Source organism: Callithrix jacchus, chromosome 8 (genome assembly GCF_049354715.1).
Source record: "Callithrix jacchus isolate 240 chromosome 8, calJac240_pri, whole genome shotgun sequence".
NCBI classification, from domain to species: Eukaryota; Metazoa; Chordata; class Mammalia; order Primates; family Cebidae; genus Callithrix; species Callithrix jacchus.
Genome location: NC_133509.1, coordinates 102,206,922 through 102,230,893, shown reverse-complemented (window position 1 = coordinate 102,230,893; position 23,972 = coordinate 102,206,922). Strand labels below are relative to the sequence as shown.

Below are 23,972 nucleotides of genomic sequence, written 5' to 3'. Positions count from 1 at the left end.
TGCAGTGAGCCAATCGTGCCACTGCACTCTAGTCTGGCACCTGAGCAAGACTGTCTAAAAAAAAAAAAAAAAAAAAAAATCTCAGCACTTTAGGAGGCCAAAGTAGGAGGATCACTTGAGTCAGGGAGTTTGAGACCAGCCTGGGCAACACAGTGAGACCCCATCTCTATTTCAAAAAAATAAAATGCAAACGTTGGTATGTAAACTAAGACCAGAGGTCAAGTCAAGCGCATCTTATTTTTGTAAGTTTTAGTGGAAAACAGTCATGCTCATTTGTTTGGCTACCTCTGCACTCTTAACAACAGAACTGAATACTTGCAACAGAGACAATATGGCCTACAAAACTAAAATATTTACAGAAAGTTGTCAAACCTGCCTTAAAGGAGCAAAAAACACCAAGAATCTTAGAGGCATAAAAACTTCAACGTTTAGGGTTTTTGAGACTATTAACTGAAGAAGAAACTATAAAATTGTATGAGACAGATAGCCAAATTGTTTCAATTTTTATGTTATATCATGATTAGCCCAAATTTATACTAAAAAGCTTGATTTAGGAAGTTACTGTTTCATAATTAAACTGTCACCTGGCGGGGTTCAGTGATGCACCAGTAATCCCAGTGACTTGGGAGGCTGAAGTAGGAGAGTCACTTGAGCCTAGGAGTTCGAGGCTATAGTGATTATGATCACGCTGCTGTACTCCAGCCTGGGTGACAGGGCAAGATCCCATCTCTAAATAAAATAATTAACTAGAATAAAAATGAACTGTCTTCTGTAGCTTGAACTGATGAAGGAAAAAAAATCTCACAATTCAAAATATATTTAATGAGCATGTATCATGCATCCACATTTCTTATGAAGGAACATACTCAGTTCAAAACAAAATGGCGCCTGGCTTTTTCTTACTAGCATTTTATTTTATTTTTCACTTCGCACTTTTGATTTAATGTATTTACTGAGTCAGATGTGGTGGCATATATCTATAGTCCCAGTTAGTGAGGAGGCTGAGGCAGGAGGATCACTTCTGCCGAGGAATTCAAGTCCATCCTAGGCAACACAAGTGAGACCTTACCTCTTAAAAAAAAAAAATGTACTGAAATGATTCTACTCTGTACTCTAACTAAGCTGAACATTTATGTGATTAACCAAGAGTCTATATTTGATTTTCTGGTATAAGGAAGGAGTTTGCTTTTATTTTAAAACTTTCATGGTTTTCATTCTAAGTAAAAACTTCCAAATCATATCATTTTATCTTCATTCAAAATAAAATTCATTATCCAGGTCCATTTATTCATTCACTTGAGACAGAGGTCTTGCTCTGTCACCCAGGCCAGTCTTGAACTGAGCTCAAGCAATCCTCCTGCCTCAGCCTCCTGAGTAGCTGGGATTACAGGCATAAAACACCATGCCTAGCTTTTCTAAGTCCATTTGAACAACTTATCTAAACTACCAAACAGGAAGAATATTTGGTTACAGTGACACAAATAATATTTTCTTTCTTCAACTGGTAATTAAAAAAAAAAAATTTTTTAGGGACCAGGTCTCACTGTGTTGCCCAGGCTGCAGTGCAGTGGCTATTCAAAGGTGTGATCCTAGAGCACGGCAGCCACCTACCTGGGTTCAAGCAATTCTCTCATTTCAGCCTCCTGAGTAGCTGGGACTACAAACAGTATGCACCACCACACCTGGCTCTCATTTAGTAATTTTAAATAAGAGTCCTCCAATAACAAACTCTAGAATAAATCAAGAAAATTTAAATCCTCCTAACATGTAAAACGCTTGAGCCCAGGAGTTCGAGACCAGCCTGGGCAACATGGCAAAGTCCTGTCTCTACTAAAAATACAAAATATTAGCTGGGAATGGTGGCCTCTATCCAGGGTCCCAGTTACTCAAGAGGCTGGGATGGGAGAATCACCTGAGCACAGAAAGTTGAGGCTGCCGTAAGCTGTGCTGCACCACTGCACCTTAGCCTGGGGACAAAATGAGACCCTATCTTTAAAAAAAAAAAAAAAAGTGAACCAGATAAAGATACTACTTCTCACCTCTCCTATTCGACATCTCAGTGGAAGTCCTAGTCAAGCCAATATGGTAAGTTAGGGGAAAAAAAATAAAAGGCATACAGAAGCTGGGCACGGTGGCCTACGCCTGTAATCCTAGCACTTTGGGAGGCCGAGGTGGGTGGATCACCTGAGGTCAGGAGTTTAAGACCAGCCTGGCCAACATGGTGAAACCCCATCTTTAAAAAAAAAAGGGCATACAGACTAGAAAGAAAAGTTTTAACATGACTGTGTACTTAACGAATTCCAAAAATAAATTATTAAAAAAAGAAAAACTCCTACAGCTAATAAATCAGTTTAGCAAAAGGTTAGGATAAGTCAATATACAAAAATTAATTTCTATATACTATCAGTAATCAATTGGAATCTGATTTTTTGAAATTACCATTTACAATAGGACCAAAAAATTACTTAGGTATAGACTTAATAAAGTTTTGTAAGATCTGCATATTGAAAACTACAACACTCACCTAAATGGACAGAAATAGCATGTTCACAGAGCAGAAGACTCAAATTGTTAAGAGTCAATTATCTTCAGGTTGATATCTAAGTTAAACACAATCTCAATCAAAATCCCAACAGACACTTTTAGAGGCCAAGGCGAGCAGATCACCTAAGATCGGAAGTTTAAAACCAGCCTGACCAACATGGTGAAACCCCGTCTTGAAAAAAAATAAAATAAAAAATCCCAACAGAATGTATAAATTATCAACAAGATAATTCTAAATATTATAAGAATATTTAGAAAGATATTCTAAATATTTCTAAAGATATCCTAAAGAAAGGCAAAGGAACTAAAAATAGCCATAACAATTTTGAAAAATAATACAGTTGGAAGAGTCACATTACCTAATGTGAAGACTTATTTTAAAGCTATAGTAGGCCAGGCACAGTGGCTAACATCTGTAAGCCTAGCACTTTGGGAGGCTGAGGTGGGAGGATTTCTTGTGCTCTGAGGCTTGAGACCAGCTTGAGCAACATAGGGAGATCCTGTCTCTACAAAAAATTTAAAAAATTGGCCTGGTGTGGCGGCACGCACCTATAGTACCAGCCACTGGGGAGAGGGAGAGGATGGCTTGAGCCCGTGAGGCTGAGGCCACAGTGAGCCATATTCACACCACTGTACTCCAGCCTGCGTGAAAGAGTGAGACCCTGTCTTAATTTTTTTTTTTTTTTTTTTTTAATAATACAGCCTGGGCAACATAGCAAGACCTCATCTCTACAAATAATTTAAAAAATTAGTCAGGTGTGGTGGTGCCTGTGGTCCCAGATACTTGGGAGGATCACTTGAACCTGGGAGGTAAAGGTTCTAGTAAGCAGAGATCGCACCACTGCATTCCAGCCTGAGTGACAGAGACCCTGTCTCTAAATTAAAAAAAATAAAAATAAAAAGGATAGACAAAATAGATCAATTGAACAGTCCATAAACAAACCCACACAAATGTAGTCAAACAGTTTTTACCAAAGAGACAAGGACAATTCAAATGAGAAAAAGAGAAAATGTACTTCTCTCATTTTATACAAAAATAAACCCAAAATGGAACATAGATCTAAAAATAAAATTACAATATAAAACTTGGAAAACAAAATAGGAGAACAATCTCTCTGACCCTGGGTTGAACAAAGAGTTCTTAGATAGAATATCCAAATTTTAAAAATAATTTGGTCTTTCTCAAAATTTAAAACTTCTATACTTCAAAAGTAATGAAGTATAGAAGTTATGAGGATGAAAAGGCAGGCCAGACTGGAAGAAAACCTTTGTAAATCACTTATCTGACAAAAGATAAAGTACTATAAAGAATTTTGGGGGCTGTGGCTCATGCCTATAATCCCAACACTTTGGGAGGCTGAGGCAAGACACTCACTTAAGCCCAGGAGTTCTTTTTTTTTTTAATTGTTTTTCAGGTTCAAGGCCTTTGAAGAGCCCAGGAGTTCTGAGACCAGCCTGGGAAACATAGTGAGACCCTATCTCTAATAATAATAATAATAATAAACAACTCAGCAATTAGAAAATCCAATTTAAAAATGGGCAAAAGATTCGAACACTTTACCAAAGAAGATATATAGATGGCAAATAAGCACATGAAAAAATGCTCAACATCCTTAGTCATGGGGGAAATGCAAAGAAAAATCACAGTGAGATGCTATTAGAATGGCTAAATCTAAAGATGGACCATACCCAGTGCTGATGAGAATATAAAGTAACTGGACCTGTCATATATTGCTGGTGGAAATGCAAAGTGGTTCAGCCACTTCAAACACAGCTTGACCGTTTATTAATTTCCTACGACAATGTAACAAATTGCCACAAATTTAGTGGCTTAAAATAACATATATTATTTTACAGTTCTATAGGTTAGAAGTCTGGCATATGCCTCCCTAGGCTAAAAATTACTCGCAGGGTTGCTTTCTTTTTCAGAGGCTCTAAAGAGTAATCCATTTCCTAGCCTCTTCCAGATTCTAGAGACCACTCACATTCCTTGGTTTGTGGCCTGCTCTCCTTCATCTTCAAAGTCAGCAATCCTGCACCTCTCTGACCCTGCTTTCATGTTACATCTTTTTTTGACTCTACTCTTTTGCATCTTTCCTGTTTAAGATTCATGTGATACAGAGGGATAATTCAACATAATCTCCCTATTTTAAAGTCATCTGATTAACAACCTTAATTCGCCTTTGCCACGTAACCAAACATATTCATAGGTTCCAGGGATTAGGATATCTTTGAAGACCTTTATTAGATCTACCACAGACAGGTCTTTTAAGAAAATTAGGCTAAACCTACCATATTCCACTTACAGGTACTTAAGAGAAACAAAGACTTAGGATGACACAAAACCCATTTGCAAAGATTTACAGCAACTTTATTCAGTGACAAAAACCTGAACACAACTCAAATGTCCTTCAACAGGTTAATGGATAGGTGATGGAACTAACTGTTGCTTGGTAGTTACACAATTCTCTGAGTTTGAATTGTACAATGAAAATAGTTAATTTCATTTCATGTAAATTAAGTATTTTTTTAAGAAAGGAAGCAATTACATTTCTCATCTATCAGATTAGCAAAAATGTTTAATTTTACAATGCCAACTGTGGGCAAGGATGCGAAGCCACCATTACTCATACATTCAGGTAGGTATACATACATTCTAGGAAAGCCTCCACACATGTGCTCAAGGAAACATGCACAGAGATATTTATTAAACATTGTTTGAAATATTAGAAAACTGAAAACTCTTCAGTAGGGGAACGAATTCCGGTTAGTGGTTACTAAAAAAGAAAAAGGAACAAATGCATGAGAGAAAGAATCAACCCTGCCTGTTAAGCGATTTGGAGAAGACAACTTGCTGTTTTAACACTAAGACATCCTGAGACGTGCACTGAACATAGAATATGGAGACAAGTATTTTAGTATATGCATGTAGCTCCAAGTCTGCCACTTACTAGCAGTCAGACTATGGATTACTTAACTCCTGCAAGCCTCTCTTTTTCATGAAAAATGAAGAGGTTAGACTATATAACCACTAAGATTACTTCCAACTCAACGATCCTATGATTCAGTAAGAATATGATAAAAAATTATATTCTAGCAATGGCTTGTGCCTGTAATCCCAGAACTTTGGGAGGTCAAGGTAGGTGGATCACCTGAGGTCAGGAGTTCGAGGCTAGCCTGGCCAACATGGCCAAACCCTGTCTCCAATAAAAATATGAAAATTAGCAGGGTGTGGTGAACAGCTACTCAGGAGGCTGAGGTAGAAGAATCGCTTTAACCCAGGAAGTGAAGACTGCAGTGAGCCCAGATCACACCACTTCACTCCAGCCTGGCCGACAGAGCAAGACTCTGTCTCACAAAAAGAAAAGAAAATTATATTCTAAAGCACATATGTCAAGATACTATCTTTTCTAGACACCCTGAAATCAGAAAATATCAGAGAAACAGGGAATCTCAGTATTACATAAAATTAATCAAATTTCTTGGAATGTCTGATAAAATTTTATTTAAATTTTTTCATGACATAGCCCTCAGGAGATCCTGAGAACATGTGCCCCTGAATTGAGATTTTTAATCAAGATTATAATTCTAGATCATGTAAAAACTAAACCCACTGTACTGACTTGGGTCACCCTGAGGTAGAACTTACATATTGTCTGCTTTAACATTCTAAAACAAATTAATGTTAATCCACCTTTACTTGTCAAGTTCAAGTCTGTCTAGCCAAAAATCATTCAGATACCTGCTAAAGTTTACTCGTTTTTTTTTTTTTTTGAGACGGGAGTTTCGCTCTTGTTACCCAGGCTGGAGTGCAAGAGCGCGATCTCGGCTTACCGCAACCTCCACCTCCTGGGTTCAGGCAATTCTCCTGCCTCAGCCTCCCGAGTAGCTGGGACTACAGGCACACGCCACCATGCCCAGCTAATTTTTTGTATCTTTAGTAGACACGGGGTTTCACCATTTTGACCAGGATGGTCTCGATCTCATGATCCACCTGCCTTGGCCTCCCAAAGTGCTGGGATTACAGGCTTGAGCCACCGTGCCCTGCCGATTTTTTTTTTTTTTTGAGACAGTCTCTCTCTGTTGCACAGACTGGAGTGCAGTGGGGTGATCTCAGCTCACTGCAACCTCCATCTCCTGGGTTCAAGCAATTCTCCTGCCTCAGCCACTCGAGTAGCTGAAATTACAGGCCTATACCACCACACCCGGCTAATTTTTTGTATTTTTAGTAGAGATGGGGTTTTGCCCTGTTGACCAGGCTGGTCTCGAACACTGGACCTCAAATAATTCACCCGCATCGGCCTCCCAAAGGGCTGGGATTATAGGCGTCAGACACCGCACCCGGCCAAATTTACTAGATTTTTAAAGATAAAATAATGAATTGCTTTTCCTATTTTTGCCTGTTTCATCTATAAATCTCTTACATTATAATTTAATAGCTCATCCTGCTGCAAATAGAAAGCCTACAAAACCTATCCACAATACACTATGTCCACGGGGACCTAGTAAAAAAAAAATTGGTAGTTCATAATTCAAGAAAGCTTATTTAGTAACTTTCATGACCACCAATACTTCAAAGACACCAATAACCAACACGTCATTTGTTCCTATTGCAGAATTTAACAGGTAATTAACCTCCTGTATAATCCAAAAGCATAATTAGTAAACCATCATTAAAACATATTTTTAAAATCAGAAATATTAACACCTTTCACTGTGTCAGTCAAATCAAAATTTCAAAATTTTTGTTCAACTGACTTTCCAAATCTAAATTCTTACTATTGTAAACGAGTATGGAGACAAAACACACACTACATACCACATCTAAAAACTTCCTAGCCATCAGATTTTAATTTTAGCATAAACTGTCAAGAAAAACCTTTCGACCGAAACCTACATTCCAAACACATTACTGTATATCAATCAAGTAAACAGGTGAGTTATTATCTTTAGAAAGTTATATTATTTACTACAAAGATCGTTTAATCCAACCTTCAATAAACGTAGATTACAATTTACAGGCTTCAAAGTTCAATGTGCAAACTTATATTATCAGAAACCATTAACAAAATTAGGCTTTTATTTAAAAGTGGTCACAAGGAAGCAGGAACTGTTTGCGTGTTTAAGAACGCAATGAGTAGCAGAATACCAGCAGCTGAGTCAGGCAGAGGGACGCTGACTACTTTCCGACTTCCAAAGGAAAGCGTTCCCTAGGCGATCTCCCCCACCCGGCCGGGAGAATCCAGCTCGTCGCGACCTCCGGGCGGGGGCGCAGGGGGAAGACCACTGCCCGCGGCGCCCCACGCACCTCCGGCCGGGCAGGCTGTGGCCCGCGCCAAGGTGCATGACCGGCCAAGGAGAAGGAGCGGGCACCGCGCCGGCAGCGTTACTCCGAGGGACAAAGGGTGGGTTCACACCCTCCACGGCCACGGCTCCCGCGCCTGAGGAAGACCGCCTGGCGGCCGGGGGTCCCCAGCCCGCCGGAGTTTGCACGGCGTGTGGGGGAGGGGGAGTCCGACCGCCCCTCCCCCGCCGCGCTGCCGGAGACCTGTTGATTAAGATCTCCACAGCCCAGCCGCCACCAATCCGCCTCTTACCTCCGCGCCCCGGCTCCGCTAGCCTCCCGCCCCGGCCGCTCCGAAGCACTGCCGAAGCGACAGCCCTCCGGCGGCCCTTAAAATACCGGATAAAGAATCCAGAAACTCCGGACTCCTCACCTCAGAATCCTTAGACCCCGCCCCACAGCCAGCCTCCGCCGTCGCCGCCGCCGCCGCCGCCGCAGCCGCCAGCAACTCCACCTCTAGACCGCGCGAGACCGGCCCCTGCGGCCGCCGCGAGACCGCGCACGCGCCCCCGGGACTCTGGCTCAGCGGGCACACGGGTCCCAGTCCCACCCCTCCCATGAGAGGCTGTAGCGGCTCGCCCAATCCCTAGCCGGTGCGGAGAGAGCGCCCGTTCATTGGTCGTCTCCTCAGTTCCCGCCGGGTGCGCGCACTGGCGCGCCTCCAAGTCTAAAACGCGAACAGCTGGGGGCTGACTGGCCCTGAGGAGCCCCTCCGGGGTTTAGCGGGCGGGTTCTGTGGTGTAGACGCTAAGGCTTCCCTGGGGCTTTACAGCCCTTGGCTCTTCTGTTTCTGGATGACGGTTTCTGACGAAAATATGATTCTTGAAGGTATTCCTCGTGTTCTGTCAAGTTAGTCACACAATCTAACATTTGTTTAAAAAAAAAAAATGACGTAAACACCTGGATGTGTGCACTGTCCCGCAGAAGACTCCAGAAAGCCAGCAGCTGCGCTGACTTCTGAAAACCAGAAAGCAAGGATGGCAAGGGCTAGAGCTATTTCCCAGAGGTCTCCTGAAGGGACAGAGAGTTACGCAGGCCAGCCCATGCCCCAGGCACGGCTGGCGCCCTCGGGACCTGGATGTGCCACCCTTGAAATGGGCAGGACTCAGGCGGGTTCGGGAGGAAGTCAGAACAGATTGGAGTACGTTCTAAGGAGAAATGCCAGCAAATGTGTCTTGACACTTCCAGTAAAGCCATCGGTTGGTCTCTGCCTTGACAGTACCTTCCGAGGAACCCCATCCCACCTTCGAACACGTGCAGGGTTTGTTAATCGACCTCTCCTTCTATGAGGCCAAAATCTGCCTATGACTCCAGCCCAGGGCCACAATTTCCCCCAGGGGCACAGTCCTCCCTCAAAGCCTGCGGATATGCTATTTCTCACGATTTTCTTCATTTTGCCCCACCGTATTTTTCCATTTTGCAATCTCCCCAGATCCTGACTTTCAAGTTCTTTCACATTCTTCCCCATTACGCTCTTCTGGACAGCCTATGGGTTGTTAGTGTACCTCCTTAGGGACACAGTGATGCCCTGAACGAAGCAAACCATTGCTCCTGGTGGTGAAGATCTTCGGGATGCCTACCCTTCCCAGATTTGTTATCTTTCTCAAATCTGATCAGCATTCTGTCCAAGTGTTTAGTAACACAGAGCCGAGGACAGAGCTCTGCTACATGCCTCTAAAGACTTTAATACTCCTGCCTTCAAAAATTTCTCCGAAGGCTTTGAGTACAGATGGACAGCACAACCAAAATGTCTTCTTGGCCCGTATTCCTCCACAAAGATGCAGTGAGAACTGGTGAAATGCCCAACTGAAATCCGGATAAAGTCTGTCTCCAGGATTCCTAGAAACCATTAGCCATACCCCAAAAGAAAAAATGGTTAGTGTGTGTGACTTACTTTGTTTTCTAAGTTATTTTGTTTGTTCGTTTGTTTTTGTTTGAGACGGAGTTTTACTCTTGTCACCCAGGCTGGAATGCATTAGCAGGACCTCAGCTCACTGCAACCTCCGCCTCCTGGGTTCAAGTGATTCTCCTGCCTCAGCCTCCCGAGTAAACTGAGATTACAAGTGCCCACCACCACGCTCAGCTAGTTTTTGTATTGTTAATAGAGACAGGGTTTCACCACATTGAACAAGCCAGTCTTGAACTCCTGATTTTAGGTGATCCACCCTTTTCAGTCTCCCAAAGTGCTAGGATTACAGGCATGAGCCACCGTGCCCAGCCTCTAAGTTCTTAAATATATAACATAAATAATAATTCAAGAAGCTTCCTTCAGCTCCTCAATAAATTCTTCTTTCTCTAGCTTATAATTTCCCATTTTTGGCACTATTGACATTTAGGCTGGATAATTCTTGTGGGGACTGTCCTGTGCATCAAAGGATGTTTAGGAGCATCCCCAGCCTCTACCTACTAGGTGCCAGTAGCACCATCCTCCCCAATGTGACAATCAAAAATGTCATTACCGAAGGTCATGGGGAGAGATGGGCAAAATCACCTCCAAGGTAAGCACTGCAGATCTAGCTGTTCAAAGAAAGGACCTCTTTGGAAAGATAGTATATCTTTATCTAACTTCCAATCTCTTAGTCCCAGGCAGTTTTGCAAAACAACAAGAAAACACAGGCAAAAAAAAAGCCTCCACCCAAATGAACACTCCAAGTAACTAGCCCTGATTCTTCAGCTGATTAGATTCCTGTTAAGGGACCCTACCATAATAAAATAATTATTAATATAAGTGTGAGATAACAGAGCAGCTACTGATCTCAAAATATGTGAAAATTCCTTTATAAAGGGCTATAACAATTCAGAAGGGCATTTTTTCAGGAAAAGAGGTGCTATAAAAATGTTAGTTATGGCCTGGCATGGTGGCTTACACCTGTAATCCCAGCATTTTGGGAGGCCAAGGTGTGTGGATCCCTTGAGCACAGGAGTTCAAGACCAGCCTTGGCAACATGGCAAAAACACATCTGTACAAAAAACACAAAATTAGCTGGGCATGATGGTGTGTGCCTGTAGTCCCAGCTATTTGGGAGGCTGAGGCAGGAGGATCATCTAAGCCTAGGGGGTCGAAGCTGCAGTGAGCTGAGATCACACCACTGCACTCAAGCCTGGGCAATAGAGTGAGATCCTGTCTCAAAAAAAAAGTTATTATTTTACCTCCTAAAGATATTTTCATTTTAAAAGAAGGCAGATCCTACAGCAAATAACAAATCTACTCGAGTGAGTCAGATGCAGTGACTCACACCTGTGATCCCAACACTTTGGGAGGCCAAAGCAGTAGGATTACTTGAGCCCAAGAATTGAAACCAGCCTGGGTAACAAAGGGAGACCCCATCTCTACAAAAAAAAAAAATTAAAAATTTGCTGGGTGTGGTGGTGCACTCTTGTAGTACTAGCTTCTTGGGAGGTTGAGATGGGAGGATCCCTTGAGCCCAGGAGGTCTAGTGAGCTGTGATTATGCCACTGCTCTCCAGCCTGGGTAACCGAGGAAGACCATGTCTCAAAGAAATAAAAGAAAAGAAAGAAAGGAAAAAAGAAATCTATTTTTCTGGTGAATTGAGTCAATCCGAGAATCTCCAAGTCATACAAATTGCTGGTATATATGTAAAAAGTGAAGAGTAGCTGAAAGACGGAATGGTATAGAAATTGGAGCCATGGTGATTAGATTTGAATTTTAGCTTTGCTGCTAACTAGTTCTGTGATTTAGATGTGTGACAAGCTTCCTGGGTCTAAATTTTCTGATCCGTAATATAAAGGAGTTAGCTACTTTCCCCCTCTAGTTTTAGGATTCTGGTAGCCTCCACATATAGAGTCTAACATGGATAGCATAGGAGGTTAAGAGAAGATAATATTCATCCCAAACTAGAATGAAATGGGCAATCTGTGTTTTAAACCCCCTGTCAAAAGTGCTGTTTATCCTTGTCAGGAGGCAGTTCACCTGCTGAGTCACTCTAACAAATTTGTAACTAAATATTATGGGTGAGTAGTGAAAGCCTAACTGTAAAACCAGGTGTAAGGTAGATAGTTACCATAGTAAATACCCTCCCTTCTTCCTCATCTTGTCATCTGCTTAACCCATTGTCTATCAATATCCCTGATTACATGTTTATGTAATAAGATGCCATGCTATTTTATTTCATTAAAAGTTTTGGGAAGCCAGACATGGTGATGTGTGTCTATAGGCCCAGCTAGTTAGGGGGCTAAACTGGGAGGATCTTTTGAGCCCAGGTGTTCAAGTCCAACCTGGGCAACACAGCAAGACCCCCTTCTCTAAAAATTTAAAAAACAAAATATTTGGAGGGAAATATATTCATGTTGCACTTCAGCGACTTGTAAAAAGATCTGAAATTTTGGTTTTCAATATTCATTATTCCCTATTTTATATGAAATCTAGCCTTAACTAAGGCTATTATATCTCCTCTTTGTACTAGTGAAACCCAGGTCTTCACGAGTATAGTTTTTATAACCTGGCTTTCACTAGTACATCAGTGAATCAGCACTTAGGATTAGAATTTTCGGCTGGGCGCAGTGGCTCACGCCTGTAATCCTAGCACTTTGGGAGGCCAAGGTGGGTGGATCATCTGAGGTCAGGAGTTCAAGACCAGCCTGGCCATCATGGTGAAACCCCATCTTAAAAAAAAAAGAATTAGAATTTTCATAGGTGAATTAGTAGCCTGATTACTTATAATCGTATGAACCAGATGATCAGAGAAATGTATAATAAAAGCAAAATACTGACTCAGATAAAAGAGAAGTTGTGAAACAAAAATCACTTGCTAATACTAGTACTAGTGAATAAATATCTTTTTTTTTTTTTTTTTTTTTGAGATAGAATCTTGCTCAGTCGCCCAGGCTGGAGTGCAGTGGCACAATAGCTCACTGCAACTTCTGCCTCCCAGGTTCAAGTGATTCTCCTGCCTCAGCGTCTCAGTAGCTGGGATTATAGGCACCCGTCACCACACTGGCTAATATTTTTTGAATTTTTAGTAGAGACGGGCCATGTTCGAGACCACCATGTTGACCAGGCTGGTCTCAAACCCCTGACCTCAAATCATTTTGCCTGCCTCAGCCTCCAAAGTGCTAGGACTACAGGCATGAGCCACCATGCCTGGCCAAACATCTAAAATAAAAAAATTTTTAAAAGCAAACCAACAAACCATGAACTTTTTTAATTTAATTGGGTTAGTTGTCATTTTTATTTTGATGTTTTATAGCAGAATTTAAACTTTCATAAATCTAGCTAAATATAGTATATCCCTAAGCTAAGAACATTATACAGTTGTTATGGAATGGAAGGTCCCACTATCTGCATCAGTGTAATTCAGTATAGGTCAGTATTATTCAACTTAATTGACTTTAACAAATGATTACTCATTTAATCGGCTAAACATTGTACTGTAGGCACTGAAACTTGTGTGACAGTCCTTATTTTGGAGGAACAGGAAAGGTAGGAAAAAGGACACAATAAGATAAATAAAATACAAGGAAAAGCATGGTGAATGAAAGTAAGTGCTCTAGATTCAAAGAAAGAAAGGGTCTTATAACAGGAGGAGCTTTACTGTTTAGTTAAGGTGAGGGGGGAAGAGTAAATAAACTGCTCTGAAAGTACTCATAATAATAGAAAAATCAAGATCTTATACATGGCTTTACAAGGTCAAGAGATCGAGACCATCCTGGTCAATATGGTGAAACCCCGTCTCTACTACAAATACAAAAAATTAGCTGGGCATGGTGGCGTGTGCCTGTAATCCCAGCTACTCGGGAGGCTGAGGCAGGATAATTGCCTGAACCCAGGAGGTGGAGGTTGCGGTGAGCCGAGATCGCGCCATTGCACTCCAGCCTGGGTAACAAGAGCAAACCGCCGTCTAAAAAAAAAAACTAGGCATGAGTTGTGGGGAGAAGTGGGGAGATGTTCGTCAAAGGATACAAAATTGCAGTTAGGAGGAATAAGTTCAAGAGATCTATTTGTGCAACATGGTGATTTTATCGTTGATAACAATGTATAGTATACTTTAGTATACTTAAGAGACTAGATTTTAAATGTTCTTACCACAGAACAAATGGTATGGGAGGTAATGTTAATTAGCTTGATTTAGCCATTCCACAATATAATCATATTTTAAAATACTATGTTTATGTCATAAATATATCTATTTTTTATCAATTTAATTTAAAAATTTTTAAAAGATACACGTAAAACTTTTTCTAAATGTGAATGACTGAGTGAAATAAACAAGAGAAAAGAAGCATAAGCTTAATATGGAAACAAGAGTCAACAAAAGCCTCAGGGTAAGATATTCAATATTTAGAATGTCAGTCATTTATCACTCTTTTATTTGTACCCATTACAGTGGTCCTGTGCCAGTCTGGAGATGTGTCAAGAAATAAAACAGGGTTCATGAGAAATTTTATTTCCAAGAGAGGAAGGAGGTAGGTAAATTTAAGAATTGGAAAAATTTCTAACGAAGGAAAGATCAAGACCAAATGTCAAGAAAGAGGAAATGAAGTTTGTTCTCCTTGAAAAAGGCTATAAAATTACCTATATTTTTTCTTCACCGAGCTCCAATCACACTTCTGTTTTGTGTGAAAAATTTCAGTGCTACTTTAATTAATATTTACATGTAAATAAAAATAACTGTCACTGGATCTAGATGGTATCTGGCCTGAACTTTATTTATTTATTTATTTTTTTTGAGATCGAGTTTTACTCTTGTCACCCAGGCTGGAATGCAAACTCTGCCTCCTGGGTTCAAGCAATTCTCCTGCCTCAGCCTCCAGAGTAGCTGGGATTACAGGTGTGCGCCACCACACTCAGCTAATTTTTTGTATTTTTAGTAGAGGTGTGGTTTCACCTTGTTGGCCAGGGGGGTCTCAAACTCCTGACTTCAGATGATCCACCCGTCTCGGCCTCCCAAAATGCGAAGATTACAGGCAGGAGCCACTACATCCGCCTGAACTTTAAAGAGTAGAACTCTAATGCCTCTTCTTCTATTCTCTCTTGAACTCATTCCACTTGGCATGTAGTCACTGATTTCAGCCACTTCGTCAAATGCAAAAGTCAGTTTTCATCTTATGTGACCTGTCTGCAGTATCTGATGGAGCTGATAATTTTCTCCATTTTCTTCTCTGGGCTCCTGAAACACCATTCTTATTTCCCCTCCCATCTCACTGGAACTTCCTCCTTAGAATCTTTTGCTGGTTCTTATTTTTCTCCTTGTATGCTAATATTTGGAGTGTCCCAGAGCTCTAAAATGGAATATTTTACTTCTCTCTCTGTCTGGGTTTAAACCCAGCTCTATCACTTGCTAGCTGTCTGATTAGAAGAATGTCACTTAATTTCTCTGAAATTTACTTCCTTATTCATAAAATGAGTATAATAAAAGCAGCTACTTCCTACAGTGCTTGTGAAGACTAAGGAACAGGTAACATATATAGCCTGGATAGCTGCAAGGGGAGGGTTCCTGTTCCAGGTGGGATGGTGTGAGATTTCATCATGCTACTCAGAATCACATGCAATTTAAAACCTATGAATTATTTATTTCTGGAACTATTTAATATTTTTGATCACAGGTAACTGAAACTGTGGAAATCAAGACTGTGAATAAGGGGGGACTTTTGTATTCCATAGTTAAGTTTCTTTTTGTTGCTAAGTAGTATCACTGTATGACCATACCACAGTTTAATCATTCACCTGTTGATGGGCATTTGGGTGCTTCCAGTTTTTTGCTATTATGAACAAAACTATGACTATTTGTATATGCATCTTATTTTGAATATATGTCTTATTTTAAACATATGTGAACATGTTTTTAGTTTTTTTTTAATACCTAGGAATACAATTGTTTGATCGTATGTCTTTTTTTTGAAAGAGAGTCTTGCTCTGTCACCCAGGCTGCAGTACAGTGGCATGGGTCACTGCAGCCTCGACCTCCCAAGCTCAAGCAATCATCCATCCTCAGTCACCTAAGGAGCTGGGACCTTAGATGTGGGCCATCTCAACTAATTTTTTGTAGAGACAGGGCCTCACTTTGTTGCCCAGGCTGGTCTCAAACTCCTGGGCCCAAGCAATCCTCCTGCCTCAGCCTCCCAAAGTGCTGGGAATGAATATAGGCATGAGCAACCATGTCCAGCTGATCACATGTCTTAACTTAATTTTCCAAACTGTTTTCCACGGTGGTTGTACACTAGCTACAGTGTATGTTGCCCTTTGAAGGATTATGTTGCTAGATAGAAATAATCACTCATAGTTATAATTTTCTTCCTGTAAAAATCATTTTGTTAGATAATCTTTTTCCCCCCCAAGTGAACAAAAGTAGAAGTTACAGATAATCTGTATCATGAAAACAGTTTTGATGACGATATAGTCATCTCCAAATTAGAAACTGTTGGTGTATGTATATACCTAACTTAAAAACGTTAGTCTCCTTTCGGTTTCATGGAACCTCTGCTTTTACTCCTAATTGTGAAGGTTGGAAAGAAACTCCTTCTGTCTTGGGAACAGCACTGAGAGGAGGAGGGGAATTCCCTGGGCTATGGGCCAAGACATTGGGTAGATGGTTTTTCTCTAGAGAAGTGCTGTCTGATGGAAATCTATCATGAGTCATATTTTTTTTCACATATGTAATTTTGTGACACATTGCTTAGTAGGCACATCAAAAAAGTAAAAAGAAATGTGAAATTAATCCTTAAATATTTTTATTTAACCAATATTTTCAAATATTATTTAAACATATAATCAATATAACACTTTTTTTTTTTGAGATGGAGTCTTGCTCTGTCACCCAGGCTGGAGTGTAGTGGTGCGACCTTAGCCTACTGCAACCTCCACCTCCCAGGTTCATGCAATTCTCTTGGTTCAGACTCCTATGTATCTGGGATTACGGGGTCATGCCACTACATCCAGCTAATTTTGTATTTTTTTTAGTAGAGACGGGGTTTCACCATGTTGGTCAGGCTGGTCTCGAACCCCTGACATCATGATATGCCCATCTCAGCCTCCCAAAGTGCTGGGATTACAGGTGTGAGCCACTGCACATGGCTTATAATACTTATTAATGAAATATTTTGCATTCTTCTTTTCTCAAAGACTTCTAAATCTAGCATATATTTTACACTTACAGTGTATCTTACTTTAGACACTAGATTTTCTTTCATTTTTCTATATATATATTTTTTTTATAAGATGGGGTTTCACCATGATGGTCACGCTGGTCTTGAACTCCTGACCTCAGGTGATCCACCCACCTCGGCCTCCCAAAGTGCTAGGATTACAGGAGTGAGCCACCACACCCAGCCCTAGACACTAGATTTTCAACAGTTGAAGTGAACAAGGTAGCCCTACCAAAACAATAAAGTCATGTTCATAGAAAAATATTGTACATTGTTCTAGTTTTAAAATTAGAATTTAGATCTGTTAAAAAGGATCTAAAATTCAGTTTCTCAGTCACACTAGCTACATTGCAGGTGCTCAATAGCCATATATGCCTAGTGGCCACTGTGTGGGACTACGCAATTCTAGAGAGTTGCCTGTGGGACAGGAAAAGAAAGATGGAGATGAGAGATATTCTCAGTTTACAGTAGAAAAACCAGGACTGTTTGTGTGAGATTTGACTTAAATAGATTTCCATAGCTTTTTAAAAACCTAACTATCCTTATTCTGAATTTAAAATATGAGTTAATGTGAATCACAAATTTGTGTTTAGCTTGTCTGTTGGGCTTCTTGGGTTCAAAGGCCATCTCCACCATTTTCTAGCTGTGTGACCTGGACAAGTAACTTTAACCTCTAGGCTTCACTTTTACCATCTGTAAAACAGGGAAAATAATAGTGTCCCTTATATTATTGTGAAGATTAAGTGAGATAATACATTAAAAACATGTTTTAGAATAATTAGCAGCTTTTAGAAAATAAGTGATGGCTTTTAAAAAGTCAAACTGGCTAGGTGCAGTGGCTCCCGCCTGTAATCTTAGCACTTTAGGAGGCAGGCGGATCACGAGGTCAAGAGATCAAGACCATCTCAACATGGTGAAACCCCATATCTACTAAAAATACAAAAATTAGATGGGTATGGTGGTATGTACCTGTAGCTTTATGGGAGGCTGAGGCAGGAGAATCGCTTGAACTTGGGAGGCAGAGGTTGCAGTGAGCCAAGATCATGCCATTACACTCCAGCTTGGTGAAAGAGGGTGACTGTCTCAAAAAGTAAAAATAAAAGTCAAACTATTCTCTGTATGGGGACTGTCTGTAGTTTCTTTTTTATTTTTAAAAGTATATGGATTTTTTTAACCTGTTTAAAAATTACGCATTGATTCCATAAATACTGTCTCTCAGCACCAGGTAGTCAGCTAGAACAAAAGATGAACATAGTCCCCACGTTCAGTCAACTCACATTGTCCAGTGTTAGAAACAAAACAATGTTGGACTAATGTACAAATGAGAAAAGGAAAAACAAGAGAATAACAAAATTTTCCATCAATCCCAAAGAAAAGAAATCCCACAGGTAAAAACTGAGTTTATGAATTGGAAATCTTGTTTTTGCATAGTCCTCTAGCTTCCTTTAAAATAAATATCCATAATTAAATTAGTTAAGATTTATCAAATTAGATTGACATGGATTTGAATTCTTAATGATTAGCAGTAGGCTTTATTTCTGCCACATAGAAGACACTGCTTGGTTTTCCTCTTGCACTGATTGTCTTTTCCTGAGCTGTGTTTGCTTTTTCATTCAGTAGTTTGTATCTGATTTTTAAAAAAAGGTGAAGGCAGTCCATTTAATCAAAAGTCTGAAATACAGAATATTTTTAATGTTATTACTGTTAAGGCATGAGAAACTAAATATAGGTAAAATAATAATTGAAATACATAAAATTATATTTATATTACAACTTCTTGATATAAAAAATAAAGATATTTTGGATGAATAAGATATCTTTTTTTAAAATCTAGCAATTAAAACATTATTAAAAGAAACATAATTTCTTAAAATTCTTGTTTTTAAAAGCTGTTTATACCCAAGCAAAAACCTATCCATTCAGGATGTTAAGATTAAGATTATGGGCTTTTACTCTTTTAAATTTCTTTTCCCTTTTTTTTTTTTTTTTTGAGATGGAGTCTCTATCTGTTGCCCAGGTTGGAGTGCAATGGCAAGATCTCGGATCACTGCAACCTCCACCTCCCAGGTTCAAGAGATTCTCCTGCCTCAGTCTCCCAAGTAGAGCTGGGATTACAGGCACATGCCACCATGCCTGGCTAATTTTTGTGTATTTAGTAGAGATGGGGTTTCACCATGTTGGTCAGGCTGGTCTCAAACTCCTGAATCTGGTGATCTGCTGGCCTTGGCCTGCCAAAGTGCTGGGATAACAGGTGTGAGCCACAGCATCTGGTCTTACTCTCTTAAATTTGTGACAAAATTTAAAACAAACAAAAAACAAAATAAAAATTCTATACCTGCTGTTGGTTTATTTGCAAGTTTTTAATCTGTGCTATACTGAATCCTAAGATTTGGTCATAAGACCTACATACATCATAATATGCTATAGTAAATAAGAGTCCAATTAACTTTCAGATTACTTCAGTTGTAATAAGATGAAATCTTTCACATTATTTGTAGTAACATGAAGTCTGTATTAGTAACAAACTTTTCCTACCATTAAAAATATATATACCTTTTCCCATATATCACCAATTTAAAATATAAGTATTTGGGAGCAACTTTTTCAATTTAAGAAGTCAAAATTTAAGTATGGTGTATATATAATTTTTTGTCATTCTTTGCATTTGAAGCTGTCTCTTAATGAGACCCTAATATTTGAAATTTTGTTGCTGAATAGAGCCATCAAGGGATTGAAATCATTGTAAAATACTGAGTTATCTCGAAATAAATTTCTCTCTTTAAATTCTGTGCTGTATTGAGAAATGGCAGAGTTTGGGACTCTATCTAGGTGGATATAGGAGGCAGCATATGTCATCCTGTATGCTACCGGTCACTGTCTCTACACTATACAACAAGTTAAGGGGAATATTGGGAGCATTCTTAAGGGAGAAAGAAGTGACCAAAAAAACAGGTACAGATGAGGAAATGTATGTGGAGGCCTGGGAATTATTGAGTATGGAAATTTGTTGCTTTTCAGCCACATTGTTCTCCTCTGATGCATTACCTTTCACCTATAGTGTGCATCTTAGTGGGGCCCTGTTAATAAACAAAATGCTCAGCTAAGCATGGTGACTCACACCTATAATCCCAGCACTTTGGGAGGCCGAGGCGGGTGGATGACTTGATATCAGGAATTCAAAACCAGCCTGGACAACATGATGAAACCCCATATCTACTAAAAATACAAAATTAACTGGTTATGTTGGTGCTTGTCTGTAATCCCAGCAACCCAGGAGGCTGAGGCATGAGAATCACTCGAACCCAGGAGACGGAGGTTACAGTGAGCTGAGGTTGTGCCACTGCACTCCAGTCTGGGCAACAGAGCAAGATTCGGTCTCAGAAAAATAAATAAATAAATAAATAAATAAATAAATAAATAAGTAAACAAAATGTTCAAGTGCTAAGCTGGCTTTGGTAGCAGAGTAAGAGAAGGGTGGACGGAAGAGTAGGCACTTCAATTCTATTAGCAAGGCCCTGCCAAGATGGGCAAGATGTACTGCCCAGGCCACCTGTGGTACTCAGCCCTTACATACACACACACACACACACACACACACACAACATTAGATTTATGAAGGAAGCAACAGAAGACACAATGGCCCTAAAGTTGCATTGCTTCAACTCTTTCTCTGCTACTGGGTGTTGTTATCATGGCTGAGAGAAGTTTCATTCTATAGCAATGCACTGCAGAGCTGGTGTTTCAAAGAAACTCAGAATACAGTAGGCCAGGGCCAACCCAAACAGCTGTGCAGATTATGAATTGCACATGAACTACAACGTGGATGGTGTGTACAAGTTACATAACTGTGCATGATAGTCCTGCAGGCACTCTATTAATATCTGTATCATTTTGCTATGACAAAAGAGGCCTTGATTGTATTGGCTGATCTAAAAAGTAGGTTGGGAAAGAGCATGATAAGGTTGCAAAGAAGAGTGGGAATGAGAGGAATCACTATGGTAGCACAGCACATTATTCTCTTTCGGTGCCTCACCTAAAGTTCCCTCCCCTCTTCCCTGTGCTGTTGTTATCTTTTGACCCATGATGGATTCTAGAGCAGAAACCACAACAAACCCTTAACATTTCATTCCACTTATATTGTTACTACAGTAGAATAAGATTTAATGTTAAAAGATCCCAGTTATTGTGGGGCACAGTGGCTCACGCCTGTAATCCCAGCACTTTGGGAGGCCAAGGCAGGTGGATCATTAGGTCAGGAGTTCAAGACCAGCCTGACTCACATAGTGAAACACCATCTCTACTAAAAATACAAAAATTACCTGGGAATGGTGGTATGTGCATGTAATCCCAGCTACTCAGGAGGCTGAGGCAGGAGAACTGCCTGAACCCAGGAGGCAGAGGTTGCAGTGAGCCGAGATTGTGCCACTGCACTCCAGACAGGGTGACAGAGTAAGAATCCGTCTCAAAAAGGAAAAAAAAAAAAGGTCCCACTATTAACAACTTTTGTATATGAAAGTATAGCTATCATGCATTCCTATAGAGACATAATTAAAAAGTTACCTTTAGGCTGGTTGTCTTACATGTTTTTTCATCAATTTTGTCTTTTTCTATTTTACTTTTCTTTCCTCACATTCATTCCCTTGAGAAAAGGGGAGACAGATGAGGCACAAGCTTGAGGAAATTAGAAGAAGATTTGATATGAGGGGAGAGAACCAGAGGGAAAAAAGAAAAGGAGTAGGGAAAGCAGGAGAGAAATCATTAGAGAGGAAGTGAGAAAGAAAGAAAGAAAAAAGCCAAAAGCAGAAGAAAAAAAAGACACAGAAGGAGAACAAACTTATTTTGAATCTTAAATTCAGGTTATGTGCTAACCACATCAAAAATGGAGTTTGTTTTGCAATGGAGCTTATTGTTGAATTTCACAAGCAGGTTCCCTTTTAGAGGGCTCCCTCCTTTTTTATTAAGCCTGGGTTTTATAGACAAAGAATGAACCTGGCTGCTTAGGATTCCAAGGAATTTGGTTTGTAATATTTAAGAAGAACATGGGAAAGAAAGATGGGTAAGGGTGGGAAGGAAATTCCCAATATTTTATGTGATTTTTCCTTTCTTGAATATCCTTTGCCTCATTTCTTTTCATCTTTGAAAAAAATATCAAAGGATCAGAGATAAGCCTATAATTTGGGCTCACTGTAAAAAAATTTTTTTTAAGTTAAGGAGAATAAAGCCTAGAAAGGTAAAAACTAAGTCAAAAGAGGAGAGAAATGAACTCAGATTCAGAGAGACAAATTTAACCTGGGCCCTATTTCATGTATAACCTGAGTTTGTTAAAAGTGCATTTAAAGTGCCACTTTATCCCAAAACCTTATGCAGAATGGAGAAAAAAATGTAATTTTCTCGAACTGCTGAGAGTTTGAGAGATGAATTTGAGATCATGGTCCCAAACTAGCATTGCCCAGGAGCTGGGTGAATGTGAATCAGATGAACTTAATAATGCCAGAATTTGTTTTGCTACTGTGGGGAGCAGTTATTATTCTGATTTCTACCTAGAATATAAATTAGAATTACAGACTCATTTTTAATTTATACTCCAATTACATTTAATAAAATGAGGGATTAGATTTGAACAGTCTTTGCTTTTCTTCCAGGGTGTTAAGTGACAGTAAAAGTGTATGGAAGGGGAACAGGTGATTTAGAGGAGAGTGAAAATGGGGAAAGAAATGCTAATCAGGGGAAAAACTGAAAAACAATACAAGCCTGAGTAAGAAAAAGTTGGAAAACATGGGAGAAACAGATAGAAAGAAGTAAGAAATACATAAGAGAAAACAAACAGGGAAAATAATTAATACTTTGAGGAAAACTGCATGCCCATTTTATATGTTGTATCACCCTTGTAATTTAACAAGTCCACATTGGAATTTTGCTCCTCATTTGCTGTATCTTTGCTTAGCTTCTGATTTCCAAAGCCCCATTTCAAGCTGCCTGCTAGGTTGTTAAATATGAGGCCCAGGACTACAAATATGGTAGCTCATAGAATCTTAACTGCCAAAAGGATCGTGAGACAACTAATCATGCCCTCCTCCTCCCCTCACCCAGCCACTTGCATACACATTTTATAGTTGAAGAAATTGAGGCCCAGAGAGATTAATGGCTATGTAATACAGGATGTGTAGTTAGAACTAAAAGCTAGGTCATTTGATTGTAACTTCAGTGATTCAGAGTTGATTTCTTAATCTTTCCCTTTCAAAATTTTTCCAATTCCTTTCCCCAGCTTGTTTCATGAGCTTACTATCACCTAGTCATGGTGTCTCCCAAACTGACATACCCAGTTTTTTAACTCTGGTCCATGCAGGCAGTTAGTTAATACATTTTCTTGACTATGGATTCATGTCCTTGTTTCCACCGTGATTGCTTCTCACCTGGTTCAAGACTTTGGTACACTTCACCTGACTTTTAGAGTAGCTTCCTAACTGGTCTCCCTACTTCTAGCTTCCTCCAGCTTCTCTTAGAGACTGCAGTCAGAGTAATCATTCTAAAACATAACAATAATGTTGTCATTTCCCTGTCTTTCAGTGGCTCCTCTTTAGCTACCTAACTTCTTAGCATGATCCATTATTTCCATAATTCGGCTCTTGCTTTGCTTTTCGGTCACATCTCTCACTACTCCTAAATTGAACATGCCCAACACTTTCCCATTTGTTTGATTTTGCTCACCCTGTTCCCTATATTCAGGATATCTTGTTTTCTCCTTTCCTAACTCAAAGACTGCCTTTTTCATACAGTCTCATTATTTTGTCTCTTGAGCTAAAAATAAGTTCCAGACTTTTCTTTTAAAGTACAGCTAACTAACATACATTCTGGTTTATATTATTTGGACACATGTCCTAAGGCCAGGTAATATATTCTGTTATTTTACTGTGTTTTGGTTTTGTTTTTTTGAGACAGCATTCTCACTGTGTTGCTTAGGCTGGAGTGCAGTGGTGTGACC

General features: G+C 39.8%; 2 protein-coding genes across 42 annotated transcripts in view; both read right to left on the bottom strand.

Annotated features, from left to right (window-relative positions):
* Positions 1-8,399, bottom strand: part of PALS1 (protein associated with LIN7 1, MAGUK p55 family member) — a 108,748-nt gene extending 100,349 nt beyond the window's left edge. For 9 of the 17 annotated variants that reach the window (XM_078335215.1, XM_078335209.1, XM_078335217.1 and 6 more), the window contains exon 1: positions 8,142-8,346. The gene's annotated coding sequence lies outside the window, so the exon portion shown is untranslated. Of the gene's footprint in view, positions 1-8,141 lie in introns of all 17 variants that reach the window. The other 8 variants (XM_078335216.1, XM_078335213.1, XM_078335212.1 and 5 more) reach the window with 1 other exon arrangement.
* Positions 8,400-17,081: 8,682 nt separating this feature from the next.
* GARIN2 (golgi associated RAB2 interactor family member 2) overlaps positions 17,082-23,972 on the bottom strand; it is a 46,335-nt gene continuing 39,444 nt past the window's right edge. For 15 of the 25 annotated variants that reach the window (XM_054240636.2, XM_054240635.2, XM_054240633.2 and 12 more), the window contains one exon: positions 21,673-22,741. In XM_054240636.2, the coding sequence (XP_054096611.1) occupies positions 22,677-22,741 (65 nt within the window). In that variant the 3' untranslated portion in view covers positions 21,673-22,676. Of the gene's footprint in view, positions 18,662-21,309; positions 21,452-21,550; positions 22,742-23,972 lie in introns of those variants that run through there. The other 10 variants (XR_013521274.1, XR_008474699.2, XR_013521275.1 and 7 more) reach the window with 10 other exon arrangements.